Source organism: Sander vitreus, chromosome 24 (genome assembly GCF_031162955.1).
Source record: "Sander vitreus isolate 19-12246 chromosome 24, sanVit1, whole genome shotgun sequence".
Lineage (NCBI taxonomy): Eukaryota > Metazoa > Chordata > Actinopteri > Perciformes > Percidae > Sander > Sander vitreus.
The window spans coordinates 8,714,835-8,739,693 of record NC_135878.1 but is presented as its reverse complement, the minus strand read 5'-3'; the positions used below and the strand labels follow the sequence as shown (position 1 = coordinate 8,739,693).

The following is a 24,859-nucleotide window of genomic DNA, read 5'->3' as shown; positions in this document are numbered from 1 at the left end:
TTGCAGGAACTGAGGTTTTTGCAGGATATCATTTGGGACTGATTGGAAACTACTGTATTGTTTGCAAGGACAAATATTTACTGCAGAGGAAAACTGAAAGAAAATTTGTACTTAAGTACAGTACCTGAGTAAATTTACTTAGTTACATTCCAGCCCTGCATGGTGATCAGTAGGCCTTGGATGGGGAGACTGCCTGGGAATACCAGGTGCTGGAAGCTTTTACACTTCTATTTACAAACAGCTGCTGCTTCACTAGAGACAGAACTTTGAAAATGTTGTAAAATTATCTACAAGTGAGGCAAAATAAAAGAGTAAAATAGTTTATTGTATCAGTAAAGATAACAGAAGGCACACATATAGTATCTGAGGGCAGACATCACACCAGTGTCAGTATCCTTCTCCAGCCTCCACATACACCACCTCCTCCACTTAAACCACCATGTGATCATATAGCAAAATACACCATTACATTACAGCCATTTCTTTCTGCAGGACCCAAAGGCTGGAAGTCGTCCATCTTGGAGAGGCTGGAGTTGATGCAATACATTAGCAGGCTAAACGTCAAGCAAATGCAGCCTTTTGCAAAAATATATTCATATACAATTATACACATTTTCTAGACACTGAAGCAAATCAACTATACAAAATGCAGAAAACTATCTCAGTACAATAACTGGGGAGTCGGTTTTAAGAAAGTCCATGCTTATTATTATTATTAGCATTGTAGTGGCAGTATTACAGAAAAATAGTAGCAGTACCTTTGTCATAAAACAGTTTAGGAAAAATTACAAGTCAATATAATGCCAAAAATATTAGCTTTGAAAACAAGAAAAAGTACACAAAAGACATTTCAATATACATGTTTATAGGAGGACTACAACATCTGGAAAATACAAGTGTGTCCCTTTCAAGCAGTATAAGGTTTACCCAAAATCACAATTAGAAGTAAATCAGTTAAGGAGTGCCCATGGTTTTGAGATGCTTTTTGGTTGAAATACAGATCCCAGAGTTCACATACGCTACGCCATGCTACAAAACTACAACCGAGCAGGTTGTAGGGTCCCTGCGACGAGGAGAAATATTAAATATTGAGAAAAAGGCTGTAATGCTATGAGCGTTAAACCGTAATTTAAAGCTGTAATATTTTGAGAATACAGCCGCACGAGAAAAATTTGAATTGTAAAATGCATTACACTTTTAGCTCGTGTGTCAAAGTACAACGTTTTTCCTGAAACAGTGAGTTACAAGTTATTGTATGACTTTCCCCCCCGTAAAAATCACAATTTTATCTTGTAATATTACTATTCTTTTTTTCAAAATATTACAACTTTATTCTGGAAATCTCCAAATTCTTCTGTGGTTTTCTTTTTGGCCCTAAGCCATTGAAACAAATAAAACCAAATGAGAACTACAATAGTTTCAGACTAAAGAGTTGCATTCTAGCTTCAGGCTGAATCATCATTTTGCAACCAAAGCTTTTTGGCAAAAGAGACATTTCTTTTCGATAAAAGATTCTCTGATGAATTCAAATTTTTCTGTGGCAAACACAACGTGGGTAAACACATGTTGAAAAACCTCAAACACTGCTCAGTAGGCTAATTCAGGTTCCTCCAGTAAAATACCTCCTGTTCCCTCCAGCTGCCAGGCTGTGGAGTCTAGAACGGGTAGCCGTCAGGGAAAGCCAGTCCCTGCTCCGCTCCTTCGGCCAGGTACGGACCCTCGTCCTCGTAGCTCGGCGGGGGCGCCGTCCTCCTCGCAGGGAGCCAGGACGGCGTCCGGGTCGGCCTTCAGACTCGGTCTCTGGTTGTCTGGGAAAGCCATGGAGAAAAGCGCCTCGGGGTTGCATACAAACTTGTAGACGTACCTTTCCCCAGCCACCTGCAGGACGAGCCAATCAGAGGTGGGACAATTAAAGATGACCATTCTTTTAATACAAATTCCAATTATTTGGTAATTTTATTTACATGAACTCAGATTTTATCATGTTATGTGACTCTAGTTCTGATAAAGAAAACCCTAACATAGCGTAGCGTAAGAGTACTGGAGGAGAGAAGTGAAACCTGCCTTTACCTTCTGCATGATGCCCTTCTCGTAGTAGTACCTCAGTGAGCGGCTCAGCTTGTCGTAGTTCATGGCCGGTCGGTTCTTTTGGAGCCCCCAGAGCCGAGCCACCTGACACAACACCAGATGCGAGAAAAAAACAAGCAATAAAACATCCAGCTGAATAATATGCACGCCTTTCTAACAGAATGCCTCTTGAAACAGCCCTGTGTGGTGTTCGACGATGACTGACCTCCTCAGGATCGATGAGTTTAAACTCCATGTTGCGTCCCGTCCAGACGATCAGATGCCCGTTGGCCGGGTTGTCCAGCAGCGTGAGCAGGAACTGCCAGAGCTGCAGGGAGCCGCGGCGCTGGTACGGCAAACCCTCCTGCTTCACTTTACCTGCTTACAGAGTCCAACAGGAAACAATAAGTACACCTCTCGCTATTTCGGAGCACCACAATAATCATTATTAGGTCTATTCCTTCCAGACCATCAGCAGCAGTAATTAGAAATACTTCTTTAAAAGTTCAAATTCTGTCTTACCTTCCAGTCTGTCAGGCACAACACAAGTGTCATCATAGTACAACCGTGGCTCTCTGTCAGGACCAAATCCTGCGGGGCGTAAAAATAAAATATTAAGACATTTTACATTTGTTCTACTGAGAAACAACTTTTGTCATTTAAATTTTATTGAACATTTTGAAAAACACACAGAAGCACATATAGACAAAATTACAAATGAGTTGAAGATCCGTAAGAAAGAGCTTTGAATGGACCCAGCATGTAGTAAAATAGTAATAATTTCTTACATTTATGGATATGTATAATGACAAAACGCAAACATAAATTGAAGAATAATAATACAATAAAGTAAATAAAATGAGAATATATAAAAAAAATAAAATAAAAAAAAAATCAACAAAGTGACACGTGAGCTTTCTCCCTTATTTGTAATGCAACAAGAAACAACTTTTTTTTAAAGCCAACACACAAACTTACCAACACTGTTATTCTGGTACAAGACTGAAGACTTCCCAAACGACGACTGGCAGGTTTGAACTTCTGGAAGACACAAAGCATTAGGGGTGTAAGAAGAAAATCGATACACTTGAGTACAATATACTTTTTTTTTTATGTGCAAAAAATATTCATGTAAGACGGTGGTTCACGTTTATGTTGTGTTTAAACCTCCTATCGTTAGATGGCTATGCTGAGACACACCACTAGTGTCCTTGCCTAACAGTGCCTAACAGGGCCTGACTTTTTTGCTAGAAGCTAACAATGTAGCTATGGCTGAACTTTGGCCTACTTTAGCATATATGATATATGACACACTCACCTGAGTCAAAGCCAAAGTCTCTTGGCTCTTGTTTGATGGAGACATGGTTGAAGGTAGTCTGGGACCGGGCCAGACCTGGAACAGGCGGCCCCGGCTCTGGGTATCGTGGATCCACCAGCTCCTGTTTGAAACCTCTGGGGCCGTTGGGAACCAGGGGCTCCGAAAGGTGCCGCTGATACGACGGACGCCCATCACGGCTCGAGGGTTGGTACGCCGTGTTGACCGCTTTCTCCGGAGGGAGGAAAGACAAGCAGGGCTCCGATAGCTGCCGCTGGAACCTGCAGCGTGGAAGAACGCCAGATTTCAGGGTTTGAACTTGCTTTGTTTCCAGCTTAAAATGCTATTAAACCATGTATCTTGGAATAATAATTGATTATTTCACTCTCAGTTAAGCCTCACATCCAGCAAGTGGTGAAAAAAAATTGAAGTTGAAATTGGGTTTTTAATTTTAGAAACTTGCTTTTCCTTCCGAGGCCAAAGAGAGACTGGTTGCTGCCACCTTTAGGTCTGTGCTGGACTACGGCGATGTTGTATGTACATGCTGGATACAGTCTGCCATGGAGCAATGAGATTTATCACAAATCTCAAAGCCCTGACTCATCATTGTTCATTGTATGCTTGGCCTTGTATGCGTAGACTTAACCATTGGCATGTTCTCATTTGTAAGGCTGTTCTTGGACTGCTTCATTCTTACCTTCGGGTGTACATCCTACAATAAAGTATGTCTATTCTATATCTAAAATGGTCCCTAATGTCCATACTGAACTGGGGAAAAAGGGCGTTTACGTATGGTGCTCCCTCGGCTTGGAATCAGTTACAAAACCACATTAATCTTTGGGCGCTGGTTTCATTGGACGCATTCAAAGCGATTCTAAAATGACTTGGAATCCAGCACATCTGGCTGTGTGATGTTCCAAATGTTTTTAATATCTTTCATCTATCTTAATATCAGTTTTTTGTCTCCATTTGAAATTGTTATATATTTGTTTTATGTCCGATACCATATTATTTGTGCTGCTGCCTGGTTTTTACTCCTGGTTAAATAAAAGGTAAAAAAAATGTTTTTAACTTTTGTGGCCGGGTTGGTCAGTGGGTAGGAGCAGGCGCACATATACTGAGGTTTACTCCTCGACGCAGCGGCCGCGGGTTTGACTCCGACCTGCAGCCCTTTGCTGCATGTCATTCCCCCTCTCTCTCCCCTTTCATGTCTTCATCTGTCCTATGAAAAATAAAGGTCTAAAAATGCCCAAAAAATATAATCTTTAAAAAAAAAAAAAAAAAAAACTCACCTTGGTTCTGTGCTAAAAGATGCACCGGGGCAGCTGACATGAGGCAGAGCAAACTGCTGGCTTTGGTTGGGCTGTGGGAGGATGCAGTGGTGGGAGGGGCTCGGGGCAGGAGCGTGGCCCGGGGGGCAGTTATTGGTCAGCTGGGGGGCAGACGGGGGCAACTGCCTCTGTACGGGTGGAGGTCCTGAAGGATGGGTGGAGCCACACTGTACGGGTGTGGCGGCTGAAGTCAGAGCTTTGAGCCCAGCTGGCTTGTTCTCACAGGCACTGAGGAGAGAAAACAGGAAGCAGCTGTAATCATAGAGCATTATATGCATATATTTATGATAAAAATCATACAACACACTGGCCTAGGACAGTCATTCTGTACCTGTAACTATAAAGGCACATGTCAGCGTGAGGCGTTCTGCAGGGAGACATGTCTTTGGACGGACTGGGCTCTCTCTTCACTTTGCTGACAGGCAGTCCATGAAACATCACTGCGCGCGCACACACACACACACACACACACACACACACACACACACACACACACACACACACACTAATTTATACTTTGTTTTCAGAATCTGATTTATTGGCCAGGTTTGCAGTTAATCTTTGCTCTCAAAGTACAACACTCACTTAACATATAAAGAATAAAAACAGAAAGGACAGTAAGCAATACAAAAAAAATACTGTTAAGTATGCAATATAACAATACAATAGAATTTAGAAGATGAAATGGTATTAGATTATACTTAACTATCAAAAAAGAAGACTTAAGAGAGTATCAAATATTATATATTTTGATATTATTATATAAAAATGATGTATTACTTATTTATTTTTTATGTATATAAAAATGGTCCTGGTTAACCGACAAAAATACTGTCAACAATTTTAACAATTGTCTTAAACAAAGTACAAACGTGACCAGTTGGAATAAGCCTGGTTGTTACACAACACCTAAGAGGATCTACCATCTGAAAAGTATAATTAATGGCATAAATGGAGAAAAAAAAGATAACCAGCCTCTGACAGTTTCCTGGTAAAAAAAAAAAACAGCGATGTCTTCGGAGTCTTATTTTTAGAGATGTAAACCACCGTGGCTCCCATTTGAGTTTTGTGTTTGAGCAGGAGAAGGAAAGCCTCCTATCTGATCTCAGCCTTCCTGGACTCTGCGGCGATGTTTCCATCCACAACGCAATCGCTGTCAGATTTATTGTCTGGACCGGGAGTCCTTCAGTTGAGGCAGCTATCAAGCAGCAATAAATACATGCAGTACGTGTTTGGCAGCGGCACTAAATGTTCCATTTCCCCAGGTCTTATCTGTGACATCATTATTTTAAGGTACCATTACCTGCACCACATGACTACCATCATCTAACTGGCACAGATCCACTGTCATATACTGTAACACCGTAAACAAAATAAAAACTTTATTTATACCATTGGCCCTGGAGAGTACATGGATTGTATTCATTCACACACGCTGTAAGAAAAACTGTACAAAGCCTCAATAATATACAATTTTGAGGTACTTGTACTTTACTTGAGTTCTTCCATTTTATGCAACTTTATACTGTTACTACAATAGAAAGGGAATATTGTACTTTGTACTTCACTACATTTATCTGACAGCTTTAGTTACTGGTTACTATACAGATTATACATCCTAAAACATATTGTGAGTATTTGTGTAGTATTGCTACTTTATTTATTGATTAGTCTGGTGCAACGGAAGTAGATTGCAAGTACAATATCAGGCTGTGCCCTTCCACTTCTGGTATTTGTGCGTTACCGTTCTCAAAATCCAATCGCTACAGAAACCGACAACAACCTCCGAGCTACCAAGCTAGACGCTGAAAATGGCAAGTTTTGATGAAATTTTGAATTGTGCATTAAGGCAGGCCTGCTTTGTTCTTTCTTCACACGTTACTGTATTGTGTGAACAGTTAACTTCATTTAATATTTTGATGTGGCTTTTTCTATTGTGGGGTGCAAATGTTCCACCAAAACAAGTTCCTTGCTGGGACTATTTGTAGAGCTGCGTCCGGAGCTTAGCTCTGTCCAAGACGATTGGGATTGGTTAAAAGAAATGCAAACAAGCCAGAGTGTTTTCTTTCTCCTTTTGCCAAATTTATGTGTTGATGTAGTCTCGCTTGGACAGACCTTCCTACACCGCGGCGCTGCGGAGGAGGGTCCAGCTAGTCCCCACAGCATTCCGGGATGGGAGAAAAATGTGCTCTGGTTTATTGGCATTTCTTTAAACCAAACACAATCGTCTTGGGTGGTGCTAACTGCTGTATGGAGCCACGGGGCCGCTGCAAAATTGCCTCGGGAAGGAACTTGTTTTGGTGGAACGTGTGTACGTTCAAAAAATGCCAACACAAAGGAAGCCCAAGGATATCCGGCCTAAATGAGTGAAATCCAGCAGAATTTCCAGCGGCAACAGAGCAAACCCGGAAGTGGAACCTCGAGGATATAGGCTGTGTGTGGTGTAGCCAGACCTTACTCATAAAGTAAGATCTGACAATGCGAGACTACTGTACTTATTGATAAAGCTGCCATTGTTGTAGTTTATTTACTGTCAACACCATCTGTGGCCCAAGCCCATTGGCTTCTACTGAAGACTTAAATCTCTTCTTTTTTTTTTTTTTTAAAGCTTACAAATGTATCATGTGTCATCTTTTAGTCTTAGTAATTTCCATAATCAGCTTGGTGCTGTAGTTTTCAGGAGAAAAAAAAGTCACTCAAACAGGTCTAAGTAAATGTAAATGTTTGGGGCTATTTCTACATGTCGAGGCATAAATAAAGCATGTGTTATTCTACAAAATGTTTGTTCGCTGTTTTACAACTCTGAGCCCTCTCTATAAATATTAGAGGAGGAGCAGCTACTCACAGTTATTGGACTGGAAATCTGGGACAAATTGCTCGTCATCAGGAACCTGAGCTGTCAGAGGGGAAAAGACAGGATATTAAAAGACCCTTCTTATCACATTTACTAATTCTTCATACAATATTAATACAGTATTGAGTGCTTCATATTTCTCTGCTTTAGTTAGTTATTTGCTAAATTTCCCCATTAATACTCTCTGTGGAAGGGGCTTTAAATCAGAGAACTGCATACAGAAATGTGTGCATTTTGTGTCATGACGCTTGCAGGTCTCACCTTCTGCGATCCATATTTCCTGGAGCTGGATCAGATCTTGAAAGAGCTCTGCAAGACAGTGATGAATTATATATATTAAAATAGACGTAACAATATGCGTGGTCAATATTACTTTCCTTAGTGAAATAACTTTTATATTGTAACCAAGTTCCTTTCCAAAACTCTCCCAGACAACCATTTCACTCTTCCAGGTAACCAGTAAATACCAACACAGCAAACCCTTGTCCATGTGGACATGACGCCATGATGAGCCTACCTTCTGTGTCCTGAGCCAGCTCTGTGTCCATGAACTTCCTTTTCCGGTCGCTGAGACATCTCTCTGCTCCCTCTACGTGGCATTTCTAGGAGTTTGACAACAAAACGGTTTAGTGAACGTAAATCGTAAAACCCTAAATGCAATCAGTCGTTGATCGGCTTTCTGAAAAACTCACACTCTCTGGGACCACGAAAGGGACCTGCTGGTCATAAAAGCCGTCCATGTTGCAGGAGTCTTCACCCTGCAATAAGGAGGGGTGGGAGGACAGATAAGCACAATATATTAGAAGCACAATGCATTGGCTGCTACTACTACTACTACTACTACTACTACTACTACTACTACTTCCATAAAACTATCATCTTTTTCATGTATCTTTGCGTTTTACTGACCCCACAGCGAGGTTTACAGTGACTATAAAAGCTTTATCATCAATGGCAGCGTTATGCAACCTCCTGTAACTTAAATCTGACATGAATACAAGCTGCAGGAGGAACTACTCTTCAAAAGACATCTGAATAGGTGATGCTAGTTAAGATAAACAAGAAAGCAGCTGTATAGTCCATTAGGGCTGTGCAATTAATCACAATTTTAAATCGCAATTACAATTTTGGCTCCTAATGATCTCTAAAAACTAAATAATCGAGAAAAACGATTATTTCGCTGTGACAGCCCTGAGCCTATTGTCATGCATGTATACTGTGGTCTGTCTTGTGAGCTTTGCAGGTTTGTGGCTGAGGCTGGCCAGTCCTCCCAGGCCATTTAACCCTGCCTGCTCCGGGACCAGTGTGCAGCATTCCCTTGACCGAGCACCATTATGATTTCATTCTGTTTAGTTATTTCCTTAGTTAGCTACTGACAACATGTTCACGTTCCACACATTCTTCACTGCATCCATACACTCTCACACATCACTAATACGGACAACCACACCTCATCGCCTTCCTGTTTGCATTATTATTTCATAAATGTCACTTCATTATTGTTAAGTTGACTGCACATCTCCCTATTTTGTTGTGGCCTGTGAGCCGGTCGTAACGTTTGCACATTATGTTTTGCACGTTAACTCTTATTTTGTCTTGTGTTCTGAATGAAAAGTATGAAGGGTAATATCACAGTTCCAGGTGTTTTCACTGTTGATCTGTTTCACTTTTTCACTGTCTTTTTTTTTTTTTTTTAACTTCAATAAATGCAACATCTTTCCAAAAGTCAATGAGTAATTGTGTTAAATAATCGTGATTTCAATATTTTTTCCATATTCGAGTGGCCCTATAGTCCCATTTTCCTTCAGTCTGGCAGCACTGTTAATCATTAATGTAGTTTGGATAAATCTTTGTTTTAATGTTGCAAAAACTACAGGCATTTTTATAAACACCACCACAGCAAGAAAAAGAGTTTTATCAAGTGGTCAAACATGACATAACTTAATGCACTTAATTGAAGCGTTCCAGTCTGCTGAAGAATCGGTGGCTGTAACAGGTTTATAGAAAGGCACTTAAAGCATTTTGGGAAATCTCCTGAACACGACTACACAACTGATGTACGTATATGTCAATTATATAAAGGCTTCAAAGGATAAAACATGTTTAAGAATATAATCATTGTTTTGTGTGGCAAAATAATCTCAACTCAAAAACATCTTTGTCTGAGCTTTTGACCACATCTCACAGTTGTCATGGATGAATGGAGCTGGCTCAGGTGTCAACACACTAGTAAGTGGGGCTTTCAGTCCAGATTGTCACACACGTACAGTTCCCACGTTCAAGAATTAACTTTATGGTTGAATTATTGTTTTGATTTTTGTCAACAAATTGTATCAGAAATCATGTAGGCTATACTTTACAACATAACTTCAATGACGTGTTTTTATGGCTTTAGTATGAGTTAGTAAGTTTACAAGCCTTCCATTAGCATAGGTGATAGAAAAATGGGTCCAAACCTTTTTAGATAATTGATTTCAAAGTCCCTCATCAAGCTCTAACCAATTAAAACCCATTCAAACGCACATTATAGAAGTTAATCAAACTAAATCTAATTCAATTTAAAATACTAAAAGATAAATGGTCTCATGGCTTTATCTCATAATTGTTAGATGATGATTACAACATACGAAAGTCACAAATGTTTCACAATGTCTTTTTTTTCCTTTGATGATGAATACAGTGGGCTTCAGTAAGTAAACAACAGCCCTCGCTACAACTGCTTTGTTCGAAGAATTGTGGTATTGGAAGTTTGGTTGTGTTTGGCTCAAACGAGCCCAACACAAAATAAAATGATATGACTCGTAATCCTTGTCTTTTCACCCTGTTAAATTGACTATAAACAGAACAAAAACTAAAATAAAAGATTTGTGAATGGAGTTTGGCGTGACGCACGGGAGAGGCCAGCACGTATCGTGGGACCTTGTTTTTTTCTCAATGAGGTGAAACTTGATTCTCGCGGGGGGGGAAGGAAGGAAGAGAGAGAGAGAGAGAGAGACCAGCTCACCATTGAGAAATTTACCACAGAGCACAGAGAAAGATTCACGCTGCTACTGATGCTAACAGGCCGTAAAGACAGCTGCTGCAAACGGAAATACCGCGCTGCAGAACTGACAGATGCGGGGAAATGGACGCAATGTTGCCTTTGATTTTCAGAAAATGGCGTTCGCCTCTTAACCCATATCTGCTCACAGCCAGCAAAAAAAAAACCGCGACGACGTCGTTGATGTAATAAAACCAAGCAAAAACCAAGCCCACGTATGTTTTTATAAAGTGATATGATAACAATGCAGGACTCACTTGATACGTGAAGTTTCTTGTCAGTGTGAAAATGAACGCAGACTTCCTCCCCTAGCTACATCCCCTGCAGCTCCTCGTATCAAAACTCGGCTGTGAATTTTCCTCAATGAAGAGCTCTGACCGCTGGATCTAAGCCCGAGCCCTGTGCTGCCCTCCCATTGGCTAGAACACAAAGTCAGTCAAAGGGCGAGCCAATCGTCTTCAAGACTGCGCTGACAACCGTCCCTTGTTTTGTTTTTTTATGAATGGCCGCGTTTCATTCATGGCTCCAAAGCTCTCTTAAAGTGCCAGAGCGTCAATTCCATTTAATAAGTAAGTAAATAAATATCTGAACTAAATTCTCAGTTCTACATGTATATGAACAAATAAAATAATCGTAAAAATAGCAATAAATAAACAGAATGGTTTAGCTAATGTATTATTATATGTAATAATTACTTAATTTACTACTATTACTGCTACTATTAGATAACAATTATTTGTTCGTGAATACACTATAACGATTTTAATATTCAATAATGCAGTTTATTATATATTTATTAATGCAATTTATTAAGGAAAACTTATTTGTTTTATTCGTTGTCGTTTACCAAATATACTGGTCAATATGATTTGGCATAATAGCATAATAATGAACACAGTGGCATTAGTAATTGACAATTAAGGGGGCACTTGCAATGCAATATTCATTTTCATCTACATATAGAGTCAAGATGCCTAAAATAACATATTGTGCCATTATAATTAAACACTTACTACTACCAGTACTACTACTGTGGATAATACCATTCGTTATTATTATATAAACTCATCATAAGAGTACTGCTTAAAGAATTTATTGTTCAATCAATAACTCGATCATTTGAACATGAATCATCAACTATTTTGATAATTAATTCATATTTTAAGTCATTTATCAAGCAAAATGCCAAACATTCTAAGTTTCTAGCTTCTCAAATGTGATGTTCACTATTTTCTAGCATTTAATATGTTCAACAATTAATCGATTGAGCACTAATGGATTTTCAATCCATTAATTAAAATTATCATTAATGGCAGCCCTAAATAAGAATAACTTATCATACTTCATGTAAAGTGGGATTGAGAAGAACATGGGCTAAAGAAGCTGCATTATCCTTCCATGTTTCATCAGTTCATCATGGACTACAAGTAATTTTTCACCTAACGATAAGCCAATGACTGCACCTTACCCTCCTATAAAAACTATGCATGACATTTTATGAGGAGGCTTTTGTTGAGGTGTAGAAATGCTGTACTTGCTTTCCTTTTCCAAGCCATCACAAGCCACCAGAGACATACAGGCAGTTATGTAGCTGCTGCATGTTTGACAGGTTTAATCCAGCATCACACATGACTGCTTCAAAGTCCATTCATCTCAGTGGGTGGTAGAACAGTTTCTCCACTTTTAATTCCACTTTGATCTATTTTCACTTCATTACCATTTGCTACAGAGAGAGCTTGCCACCTGATTATGTATTAAGTCTGTTATTTAGTGTATTCAGAGGCAGGCATTGAAGTTTTTTGTACAGTGTACAGTCTTTGAGAACTGATGGTTCTTGAAAATCTGAGACAAAAGAACAGTATAAAATCACTGCAGTTATGACGACTTATGAACAGTTAACAAAAAGTTCAAAGGTCAGCAGCAGCAGCAGCAGGCCCAATGCAATGCAATGCTCCCTTTATGAACACTGTAATTGAAGAGCATGATCCCAGACTACATCATTTAAGGAATGTCAATTGTGATGCACATACACAACAGGTACTGCAGTTATTGTAGCTCTGTATTGTCTTGAGAAAGCTCTGTAGACGGCAACACCCACTAAATACAGATTCAATCAGCATTGAAGTCTTCCTTATGTTCTTTTTTTGTCTATGCACCAAAAATGATGCTTTTATTAACTTTTGACATTGCAAAGAAACTGTTCCATACACGCAAGTTAAAGAATTTTCATGCACAGTAGACATCAAAGTCCCGTTTGATGACTTCAGACTGAATGACCTGTTCAGGTGGATGTTTTTTTCCTTTTTCTTTTGCAGGGCACAGTGATTGTTTGTGTTCTTAGAAATGGCTTGATCAGCAAAAGGGGTTTCCAGAGATAGATCTGTGTGTGATAAAAGTTCCAGTTCAGACATCGGCTGAGCTCAGCAGCTCTGTTACTGATTTGCAGCGTCTCCTGTTTACTCGGCCATCACACGTCTACTACCGTGTACACATCACATCACATATTTGTATTCATTTGTTCTGGCAGATCAACAAGCATGATATAATCTATCATATCCTGCGTCAGGAAATGACACACTGCAATCTTTTAGTTTCTTATCAAATGTGTCTGCAGGTTGTTTATGATGTTCTTTCTTCTGTTCCTTGCTGAAGGTCTATTAGAATATTCTCTGTGTCTTTTGGTGGATTAATTTTACTTGCTGACTTTTAAAAAAAAATTTTTTTGCTATGCTAAATGTATTTAAAATGCTAAATAATAATGTATCATCTTTTTTGTTCTGGAAATACATACTATTGCAATTCATTAAGGTTTTACACAGCAATACGATATACATCAACATGATGTATACACTAGTGTGTTCTCTAGCGCCACAGAGTGGACACAGGAAGTTGCACACAATTTGAAATATGTAATTTCCAACGCTTTGCACTCTGTGGAGGGAATTAAGTCTTACTCTTGCATGCAGTGTCCAACAGTCATGGAAATACACGGCCATGTCGACTGGGAGCTGCTGGCACCCCCGACATGCACGGAGTTCGAGGGCCCGTTCATCAACATAATGCATTATCTTTTTTTGTCTTCTGGGAATACATATTATTGCAATTCATTAAGGTTTTAGACAGCAATGATGCAAAGTTACCACATGGTGCAAACAAGTGGTGAGAGAGAAGAAGAAAAAGAAAACCAAATGGGATATAATGATGCTATAGTATTTTACAGCTTTGAGTCATAATTATAAGTTAGTATCTCCTAATTCTCAATATTATAACTCTTAAATAGTTTTTGACTAGCTCTAAATATCAGGCCTTTTTAGAACTGATTTTGACTTACGAAGACTTAAGTAATATATGATTGATTTAAGTTACATAGCTACTGTTAAATTATATCATAATTAATAATGTTGACTTACTACGGTGAAGCTTTTTTGTTTCATCCCCAAATTTATATCTATTTATTTATTTCCCTAATGGGTTTCCATACAGAGTCCAGATTGTCATGAAAGCTCTGTCCTGTGTAATGAAGCTCTAGCACCACTAGGTGGCTCTTACTGTACGCCTGCTTCCTGCATCCTGATGGTCAAAAGACTCCTGTACTCATTAACTTAACACACTAACCTGACGGCCGACCGTTGGCAGAAAAGGCAGTCGGACTGATCAGTCGGCTCTCCGAGGTCCAAAAAGTGCCTCAGAACACACCGAAGCGACGCCGACTTGAGCGTGTAATACGTCTCCATAACAGCAGGCGGCGCTAATCTGTATTGTCGCCCAAAACATGAAAACCGGCAGCTGATTGGACGAACGCGGGTGTGGCTGCTCCCGGATTTTTCAAAGGGGCATAATGGCGGCTCGTTCAGAATACGATCTCATATTTTAAGAAGATAGTTCACCGAAACGTGTTTCTGAAAACATTTTAAGCGAGAAATAGGCCATGCAGTTGCTGAATCTGTCTTCATTTCAGATCGACAAAGGTCAGTTTAAAAGATTTTCGTCAGATTTTGAGAGGCGTTAGTCACGCTCATCCCGCTCGTCATTTCCGGGTTAGCACTCCACCAATCAGATTGGTCATGCCCGCCCTCCGACGCAACATGTCAGGTCGGCCAAAATGAAGGCCGACAGCTCCTCGGACGGACGACGGCACGGAACGCACGGAACAGACTCGAGTCACTGACCTCGCCAGACGGCCGATTATCAGGTTGGTGTGTCAACGCCTTTACACGTTACTGTAGCCGTAATATTAACCCAATAATATAATATATAACACTCATATGGACCATTTTTCTGATTATGAGGTAATTCACTCTTGATATTATAAATATCGTTTGCTATTTTCAATGCAGGAATTTTTATATTGGAGTATTTCTAATTTTACTTAATCAAAGGATCTGAATAAGTCTTCCACCACTATCACTTTTTACTAAGCCATCAAGTCTTCCGTTATGATTGTTGATAAGTATAAATTGGGGTCACATGTTTCTCACATTCTGATAAGCCAACAGCAAAATTTAGTTTCTGTAATTAAAAATGTTAACACACATTAATAAAGGCATTCTTTCTACAGCAATCCATCAATTTACATGGACATTTACAAGTCTTAAATAGTCAATGTTAATGAGTTGTTAAATGGAGTTTAGTCCAGATGCTCTGCAGCACTTTTACAAAATAAAGGTCAAACAATCCATTGCAGAAGTTTACATAAAGAACTACAGCTATAAAGACAAAGCAAGTGGAGCAGGTGGCATTATCAGTCCGAAAGTGGCTTGTGTCCAACACACTGTATATTTTTGTTGTTGTTGTGTCTGTGCACCAGCTGGCTGGTGGATTTCTGCTGTATTGTTCTCTGGCACAGGCTGCCATCTAAAGAACAATGGCTGCTTACATACCACGGGTCCCTGTTGGTGAATACTCTTGAATCATCAGTGTGGGCTTTTGTAGCCGTGTGGCTCATTAGCCACCAGATGTTAGCACCCACTGCTAAGCTAATAAAGAGCTACCAGCATCCAACTCACAGCCAGCCTAATGCAAATGATATGAAAATGATAATTTCCATGAAATATGACGAAATATTCATTCAGAAGACGGATCATATTGTTTTTGGTCTTCTTCTTCTATCTTTCGTCCTTAACACCAAAAGCAGGCCAAGTTTCTACTTTAAATCAAGGAATATAAACATTTGTCATGAAATGTAATGCTCCCCAGATGTCCTCTATCATTACGCTGTTACGTGCATGTTCAAAAATGTATCGTAAAATGTAACTTGGTTTCTCTTTGTGCAGTTTCCTTTAGACGTACATTTTTATTTTGTAATCACAACAACCCAAAATTACTCCCATCTGTTCTGCTGCAGTTTGTGTGCTTTTATTTGCAGGTGAGTTAAGTTCAGGGTAATGGGTGGAGGAAGGTGTGAAACAGGAAGGTTTAAGATGTGTCCACAACACGTCTAACGGAGCCCACAGATGGATGCTGGGCCCCCCAGTCTGGGTACCGTCTGTATTCGCCCTTCTCCAGCAGGTACTGGCGCCCCCTGTAGTTTGGATGCTCATAGAAAACCCAGCAGCCGTCCTGGACGTGAGCCGAGTGAATGTCACGATAGCGCCAGTGGTCCAGCAGGTTAGGCAGGTCCTCGCTCAGCTCGAACATCTGGCCGCTGAAGTCTGGACGTTCGTAGATGCGGATCTTATATATGCTAGAAAGCTTGAACATTAAACAAGCAAAACATAATATGCTAATTAGTGAGCTTTAGATGTGCTGGTGGACAGGTTTTTAACCTTTGGCTATAGCTGTTTAGCCCTGTCTCCAGTCTTTGTGCTAAGCTAAGCTAACCATCTCATGGATGTAGCTTAATATTTAACAGACAGATATGAGAGTGTTATTAATCTTGTACCTAACTCTCAGTAAGAAAGCAAATAAGTGTATTTTCCTAATCGTTGAACTATTCCTTTAACTTTCCATGGGTCATTAGTAAGTATGTATTTTATATTCATACATGTGTAATAAATTGCACATTTTGCAATATTCTTGTATCATTAAGCCATAGTTTTTCCTACCATAATAAGGCTTAGGCAAAGAACCCAAGCCGTTTTGGGCACCCCCAAAGCCAAACGAATGAAAAATCAATGTGAGCATCAAAACTAACTAAACTACTTTTGTCAGATCTAATGTAGAAATGTAGTTGGTCCACAGTGGACTTCTTTAGCAAGTTTTTTCTTTAAGCTTTTTGAGTGTTATTTATTTATTATCTGCTCTAGCTTTTTTAGAGTTGTGAAATTTCAAAAAATAAATAATATATATATGCCAAATACGTGCACCTAGGTCTTCCACAAACCTAGGGAAAACACAAGCCGCAAATCCAAATCCACTGAAAAACCAAGTTCTGCTACACTACTACTACTAGACTAAAACTGGGATGTTTTGTTACAGTATAGGATAAGATAAATACAGCACCATATTATGTAATGTAAGTATAATGGTATTACCCAGACAGTTGCATTGCTATAAGTGGGTGAAATAAGAACATAATTGGAACCAGGACACCCAGAATATCAGCATATTGGATATAAAGAAACTGATGTAAAAACCAGCTTCATGCTTGGTCAGAAAAAAACGTTTATATTCAACTATCTTGTAGGTGCAAAAGTGATACAAACATTTCTAGCCTTGGCTCAAAAGCTGTTTTCCATAACTTACATGTCTGATAAGCCGACAGGAGTGGATGGTGTCATTGAAGCCGTTCCAGCTCTGGAAGTTGGGGTACTCCCCTCTGTTGAGGACGTACTGGTAGCCCTTGTATTGGGGTCTCTCATAAATGACCCAAGCCCCGCTCTCCACCCGGATGGAGTTACAGCGCTGGAAGTGAGTGCTGAGCTCATGACAGTCACCGCTGCATTCATAGTGATGACCCTTGAAGTTCTTTTCCTCATAAAAGAAGATCTGCACACAGGATTCTGTGTTAGAGCATCCACTTGTAGAAATAACACTAAAGCTAAGCTATTTGAATGATATGTACTACCATTCAGCAATTAGCATGAGGTGCATCATGTAATATTGTTACAGTACAGTTACAGTACTCACCTTCCCTGTGTGCTCCATAGTCACCTTATGTCTCTCCTCACCCCTATCAAATCAAAGCCCCTCATTCACATTGCATTACTGATGGGCCACTTTCATATAAAGGCTGATGAAATGCACTGCCAGGAGAAGTATTGTCATTCAGATGAGCTCTCCATTAACTTTGGCACATTAGCTGATTCTGCACTTGTTTTAAAGTACATAGCGTCTGTTTGATTGCTCCTGTGGTGATGCAGAATGCTATCACAGTGTTTTACTATTTCATGCTGTAATATTGTTTTATATGTTAAATACGTGTTTATGTTCACTCATATTACATAGTTTATATTGCATATACTGTACTTTACTCACTGACAATTACCATGTCCTATCCCCAGTCTACAAAACATACAGTATATGAGCAGTAAGGAGCAAATACATAAATTGATATGAAAATATTGCATTTTAAAAATACAATATTGAAGCATATTCTGTGACTAGTTTGTTTCTACAGTATTTTATGGCCATAAAATGTTTGCTTAATTTTGAAACCTCCGTTAACCTAAATGATATATATTTTAAGTTTTTACTTCAGAATGTATAAAGTTTACTGCGTAATCACAGCAGCTTATCAAACATCTATTTAAAGTGATGTAGTAAAATAAATTAAACATCCAAGTTAGCATTATGTAAATATGCCCATATTTGAGTGGCAAAATAAATAGTGTGTTTGAAGAATGAAACATGTCTAAAATACGACATACTGTATGCCATATTCAATATTTCCAGATCAATACAGTGTAGATACTTTTGTATTCTTTAGAAGATGCGCCGTTTCATATGTGACATCAAATATGTTTACACATTTCTAGCATATAAGATGAAGCTGGGAAATAAATAATAAGCAACAGCGTATCATTTTGTAGCATACGTTATAATGCTAAGATGGAACAGAAGTGAGATGCCTCACTGTAGCTAAAACAGAGAGCTCAACACACAGGGCGAAAAGAGGAGCTGCAGCAATGTGGAGTACAACAAAAATATGGTGTTTTTTGAAAATGAATCTCATAAAAAAAAACGATCAGTCCGTTGGCTTCTTCACTGGCAACTTTACTCTTGGACATCAGACATTGGAGCAACTGAAGAAGGCAGTGCAACAGTTTATATGCTACACTGTGCCAATGGATGATCTAGTGCGTTTGTACATACTAGCTATATATACCACATAAGAAATAAATTAAATAGGGGTATCTATCATTATACCGTGAAAGAATAAGTCCTTTATCCTCTGATAAAAATCATGAGATGCTGTTGACAGCGCTGGAAGACGCTAGGAAGTGGACCTTGAGTTCAGATTTGTTTTGCTGTGTCATGCTTTGGAAAATATTTATAAGGTAAAGTGTACATGATTTACAGGCAAACGCTGGTTTGGCAGTATTTCTCTCTCTTAACTTACGCTGCTAATAATGCGACAGGACCTGATGGTGTCAGTGATGCCCAGCCAGTGCTGGTAGTCTAGGTACTCTCCTGAGCTGAGCACCTACTTTACTAGTAGCCCATATAGTTTGGTATCTCGTAGATTACCCAGAATTCTTCAGAGTTGCAGCGGCTGAAGTACGTGTGTAGGTTGCCAGAGTCATTGTTGCGCCCGTGGAATCGACCCTGGAACTTTCTGTCCTCACAAAAGCTGATCTGTAAAAGAAATATGGTCAAAATATGACATGCTTAAGGCTGTCAAGTGGCTTTTATATAGGTTTTTATAGTCTGTTTAGTTTGCTCACATTTATCTTTAAAAATAATGTACATGTTGTTCTACATTAAATATCTGACACTAAATATGTGAAATGTACCTTCTCAATAATTAATATCAATAGGTTTGGTGTGCTATGTAAAACATTAAAGCAACCACCTCCAATATTCTCTTTATACAGAACAAGAACAATAAAACTAAGCACATGGTTTGCTTTGTGTGAACTGGATTATTCAATCAGCGATTCCAATATTTATCCAGGCTTATCGCATTGTTCTGAAGCAGTGAATCCTGTTTCCCTAAACAATGCAAACGCAAAGTGCAAAGCATCCCAAAGCCACTGGATGCAGCAAAGCGGGCTGACAAAAAACAAGGGCACTGCAGTACATCTGGTTTGATATGAAACGCTTTTGAGCTGAGTCAGTGACACAGCGGGAAGGCTCCAGAGACTTAACAGGAGATACTGAGTTGTGTATTTTACACACGGCATAACTGATTCATATGAAACAAGGTGCACTTTTGACCTCTGAAATAGTGTTTTTATGGAGATGATGTAATACTCAGCCTTACATTATGGAAACAATTTGGCACTCAGTAATAAAACGATCTGGCCATTCAAAAGTATCATTACAACATTTACCTCAGATATTAATAGTCCCCAGAAGATGAATCCTAAAGTATGTGGTGACCCACCTGACCTTTCCTCTAATGCTGCCGTCACAAAAAAATAATGAAAATCTCAAGGCGGATTTCATCTGGCACCACCCTCAGGTAAACGTTTCCATTTTTACAACTGGTAAGGAAGCTAGAACACTGTAGGTAAATCAACACTTTGATATTGTGGAGTGTAATGAACGATGCAGCTACGTGTGTCTGCTGGCAGGGATTTAGATGTGGATAGCTTTTTTATTATAATGAAAGACAGCAGACATACTATATGTACACATGTGTTCTTGGCTGCAGGGGAACTGTGCATCTGTTTTTGTTGTAGTCTGTTTTGAGTAGCCACGGGACGCATTTTAATTACTGTTCACCTGCGTTCCTCTCGTACAAGTTAAACAAAGCATTGAAATGAGGTGCAGTAGTGTTTGGAATGAAAACATTTGGTCATATTTAATCAGTTATCCTGAGATCCATCCATCCATCCATCTTCATCCGCTTATCCGGGGTCGGGTCGCGGGGGTAGCAGCTCCAGCAGGGGACCCCAAACTTCCCTTTCCCGGGCCACATTAACCAGCTCCGACTGGGGGATCCCGAGGCGTTCCCAGGCCAGGTTGGAGCTATAATCCCTCCACCTAGTCCTGGGTCTCCCCCGAGGCCTCCTCCCAGCTGGACGTGCCTGGAACACCTCCCTAGGGAGGCGCCCAGGGGGCATCCTTACCAGATGCCCGAACCACCTCAACTGGCTCCTTTCGACCTCCTTTTATCCTGAGATGACTGTTTTATTATTGCATTGTCTGAAGTTATCAAACACTTATCTCATTGTCACGATTTACTGTAATTATCTATATTAGGCCTACTTTCACTTCTTTCTCCTCATTTTTATTCTGTTCTTTTTAACAAGATAGAGAAGAATGCCTTCATAATGAAACTGACTAACAATATTGACTGGAGATAATGAGACATTTAAAAGGGTCCAACACTTTTACTTGTTGATGTCAATTTACTAGTTTGAGTTTAGAGACTGCAGAATTTATAACTGTAAAGCGTCTGTTACAATCTGGAGACATGGAGTTTAAAGGTGTACCAGGCAGGGAGAAGCTGCTGAGTTGCATTATGGGAGGACTAAAAGTCAGGATGCCTATTTTTAAGTATCTTGCGAGTCTCCCTAAATCCCTGTAGTACACCTTAAAGTTGTAATTATGAGAAAACAATGTTTCAGCATTTACTATCTCAAATGATGTGATCAATTATGTCCATTATCGCAAACCAGTGGTCTTGCATGGGACACATTTACAAAAAAGAACTCCATAAGAACAGTCAGTGTTTTGCTTCTCATTTATTGATGGTGTTGTGTGAGAGTGTGGGCATTTGGAAAGGTCTTGATCCCTTTGCTGGTCAAGGCTAAAGCTGAGGTAGGGTTAAAACTCTGTGATCCTGCGGAAGGAGCCGACACCAGGCAAGGCTGACCCCCAGTCGCTGTGCTGCCGGTACTCGCCTCGCTCTAGGAGGTATTGGTGCCCCCTGTAGTTGGGGAGGTCGTACAACACCCAGGCGCCATCGGTCACCACACAGGAGTAAGCCTCGTGCAGCTTGTAGGTATCATACACTGAAGGACAGTCATCAGAGCACTCCACCATCTTCCCTCCGAAGTCTGGCCTCTCGTACAGCCTCAGCTTCCACACACTGCCATACGTCTAAAAACACAAGACAAAATTTGAGGTATTGAGGTTCGATACCCAGCTCTGTTACTGGTCTAATGACATGATCCCTTTGTTCTGGGAAACATAGAGTAATATCAGGTGGAAGGCTACATTCAGCCCAAAACAATGATTGCCAAATATGTCGCTAAACCTACAAAAACGTTACACTTCAAAGTGGAATTAATACATTTATTCTGTATCTTTTTAATTTTTGCTATTTGTTTAGCTAACATTTGTAATCCACACATAAGCCTCATTTTCTTTAGAATTATTTAAACGTGGCATAAGAGTTTATAGTTATTATATATAGTATTATAAGGCTCTGTAAAGCTGTATTTAACTCTACAACAAGTCACACACGTTTCGTGTTGTGGCCAATGTGTTAGCGAACTATTGCCAGTTTTCACAACCAGCAGACATTTGGAGTCGTGTTTCCGGCCTTTGGGTGAATTTAAGTCCAATATTCACTCTCCTTTTAGCTTAGTTTGGTCTCCAGCAGCTCCTGAGAAAGAAAAAAATGATCTGGCATCCTTAGATGTTAAATGCCCTGCCATGGTTAGCAGCTAGTCGCTGTGTCTGTCTATCTTGGGTGCTGGGCAGGTAGCAGTTTATCTGGACGCTGAGAGACAGAACCAAAACACTTAAGGTATGGTCCGTAAAATCATAATAATGAGCAGAGACACTAAAACTCTCTGTAGAGTTAAGGGTAACTGCAGTTGGCTCATAATTCTCTATGGGATTGTCACTACGAGAAACCCCTTTGACATCAGTCACTTGGCCCATTGTAAATATAAAAGTATTACTGTAGCGTTAACATTTAGCCATGTTTTTTCAGCTTGTATTCCCCTTTAACATCTTTTTTGCTAACTTATTAGAAAATTGCTGCCAAATACTTTTGCTATTGTCTGCCCGTTTAGTCTGTTATGTTCACAGAGCTCAGTCCTGTTCTGCTGTTGACTGCCCAAACACTATATCAAACCTAAAATCCTTTGTTGTATTTGACCTGAATGAGGACTCTTACATTCTTTATGGGGCGGCAGGATTTCACATTTTCGCTGAAGGCCATCCATTGCTGGCTGTCAGCGTACTCCCCAGGGCTGAGGATGTACTGGAAACCCTTGTAGTTGGGTTTCTCATAGATCACCCACACACCGCTCTCCACCCTGATGGAGTTGCAGAGGCTGAAGTATGTGTGCAGGTCGGCACAGTCGCTACTGCAGTTATAGCAGCGGCCCTGGAATTTCTTCTCCTCAAAAAATGTGATCTGTGGCAAAAGAGGAAAAACTTTTACTAATAGAATGTGCGTATTTTCTGAACATAAATATCTTAAAAGGAATTTTAAAAAGCACACGAGCTGTAGTAGGTTTTATCTTACCTTCCCCATTTGGATGCACTGTAAACCTCATTCTCTGCTGCAGCCCCATCGACGTATTTATTGATTAACAAAATGTGCAGAGTGCGGCAAGTCTTTGATACCCAAATGAGGTAGATTTACATATCAGCAAAATGGCTTGGTGCTGTTTGATTTGGCTTTTGTTCCAGTCTGATGGTGACTCTGTATCAAACACATGCTGGAACAGTGAAAGCAGAGGGTCAGTGCAACACAGTGATTCAGCAATGTTAAATGATCTCCTGTATGTTCATGACAGCTGCAAATGAAAACATTACAATAACCACCCTGCAAAATCAGACGCAACGATTAATGGCACGCAGACCGGAAGAGCCTATGTTTACATTTTCCCAAAGTTTTGCAGTGAGTTGTACGTTAGCCAGTTAAAAGGAAGCAAGAGGAGAATATTTTATTTAGAGAATATTATATAAATATTATTTTGACCCTATGTTTTGTGGTTATTACAGCTGAAACTGGGGAAGGGTCAGCAAAGAGAGAGAAAAAAGAATTGACCGAAAAACAAAATAAAAGCTAAAAAAAAAAGGGACAGGTATAGAGCATGTAAAAACACGAGTCAAACTTGGTTGGTCATTCAACAAATTCAGAGAGTTACAAAAATTGAAAACTGATCCTGAATTGGAACTCTTCCTCTTAGACAGATATGTACAATGTCGATTTCATTTATAAAATATGTTGTGAGACGCGGTTTTACATCAATTACATTAACTACTTCACTATCGTCATATTACAGTTATTAATCTTGCATAGCCACAAATAGATACTTTACCTCATCCCTATGCATCCTGCACGTGCTAGCCTAATCAAGATCTTTACGACACAAGGCAGTGGTGCTGTAACGCTTTTGTCCACACAGTCCGTCAAAATCAAAGTTCCTTGTAGTTGCTTTAAACAATATCTGCAATCTTTGCCAGACCTTCCTCCACAGCGCTGCTGCAGAGGACGGTCTGGCTAGTCCACACAGCATTCTGGAATGGGAGAAAACCGTGCTCTGGTTCATTGGTATTTCTTTTAACCAATCACAATCGTCTTGAACCGAGAAAAGACGCTTTGCCGCTGCAAAATAGCCTCGGGAAGGAACTTGTTTTGGTGGAAGATGTGTACGTTCAAAAGTTGTTTTAGTCGTGCAACAGAAAACTCAGATTAGACAGATAGTCTAGCTAGCTGTCTGGATTTACCCTGCAGAGATCTGAGGAGCAGTTAACCATAGTCCTCAGAAATCCACCGGAGTTTAAAATGCCAGCACTAAGGAAGCCCAAGGCAACGGATATCCGGCCTAAATGAGTGAAATCCGGCGGAATTTTCTGCATTGGAGCAAGTGGAACGTCAAGCATATAGACTACAACCACGACAATACTGTTATTTCTCTGTTGTCAGGCTGTCAAGGTGAGTTGGATTATGGAATTATGGAATTACTCCTTGCCAAAGTTAAAAGGAGATTTTCTTAAAGATAAAGATGCAAACATGTCTCTGCATTTCTTTCAGCATGAAAAAAAAACAACCTTAACATTCAGTTGATACGCAGGTCCCCTATCAACCTATAGTACAATATATGAGACAGGTTGAAAGAAATAGGTAAATGGGGAGTTTTCTATTGAAGCATGTATTCTGACACATCAGCATATCAGTTTCTTGTAGTAGTAATTTATTGTTTTCAACAACGATGGTTTGCTGTGAATTATAAAAA

General features: G+C 39.8%; 1 protein-coding gene and 2 pseudogenes across 2 annotated transcripts; all 3 read right to left on the bottom strand.

Annotated features, from left to right (window-relative positions):
- Positions 1-304: 304 nt before the first annotated feature.
- LOC144512870 (ETS translocation variant 5-like) lies at positions 305-10,980 on the bottom strand (annotated as a pseudogene). The gene is made up of 13 exons (XR_013501048.1): positions 10,865-10,980; positions 8,260-8,325; positions 8,085-8,169; positions 7,829-7,876; positions 7,559-7,609; positions 5,045-5,153; positions 4,675-4,941; positions 3,386-3,663; positions 3,046-3,108; positions 2,590-2,658; positions 2,294-2,445; positions 2,071-2,172; positions 305-1,878 (listed from the first exon to the last, which is right to left on the bottom strand). The product of XR_013501048.1 is annotated as an ETS translocation variant 5-like (transcript).
- A 5,042-nt stretch (positions 10,981-16,022) lies between these two features.
- Positions 16,023-17,693, bottom strand: LOC144512858 (gamma-crystallin M2-like). Its single transcript, XM_078243814.1, has 3 exons — positions 17,676-17,693; positions 17,292-17,534; positions 16,023-16,298 (listed from the first exon to the last, which is right to left on the bottom strand). Exons 1-3 carry the CDS (start codon positions 17,691-17,693, stop codon positions 16,023-16,025), a joined length of 537 nt encoding a protein of 178 aa, XP_078099940.1.
- A 3,789-nt stretch (positions 17,694-21,482) lies between these two features.
- LOC144513085 (gamma-crystallin M2 pseudogene) lies at positions 21,483-23,188 on the bottom strand (annotated as a pseudogene).
- Positions 23,189-24,859: the final 1,671 nt, after the last annotated feature.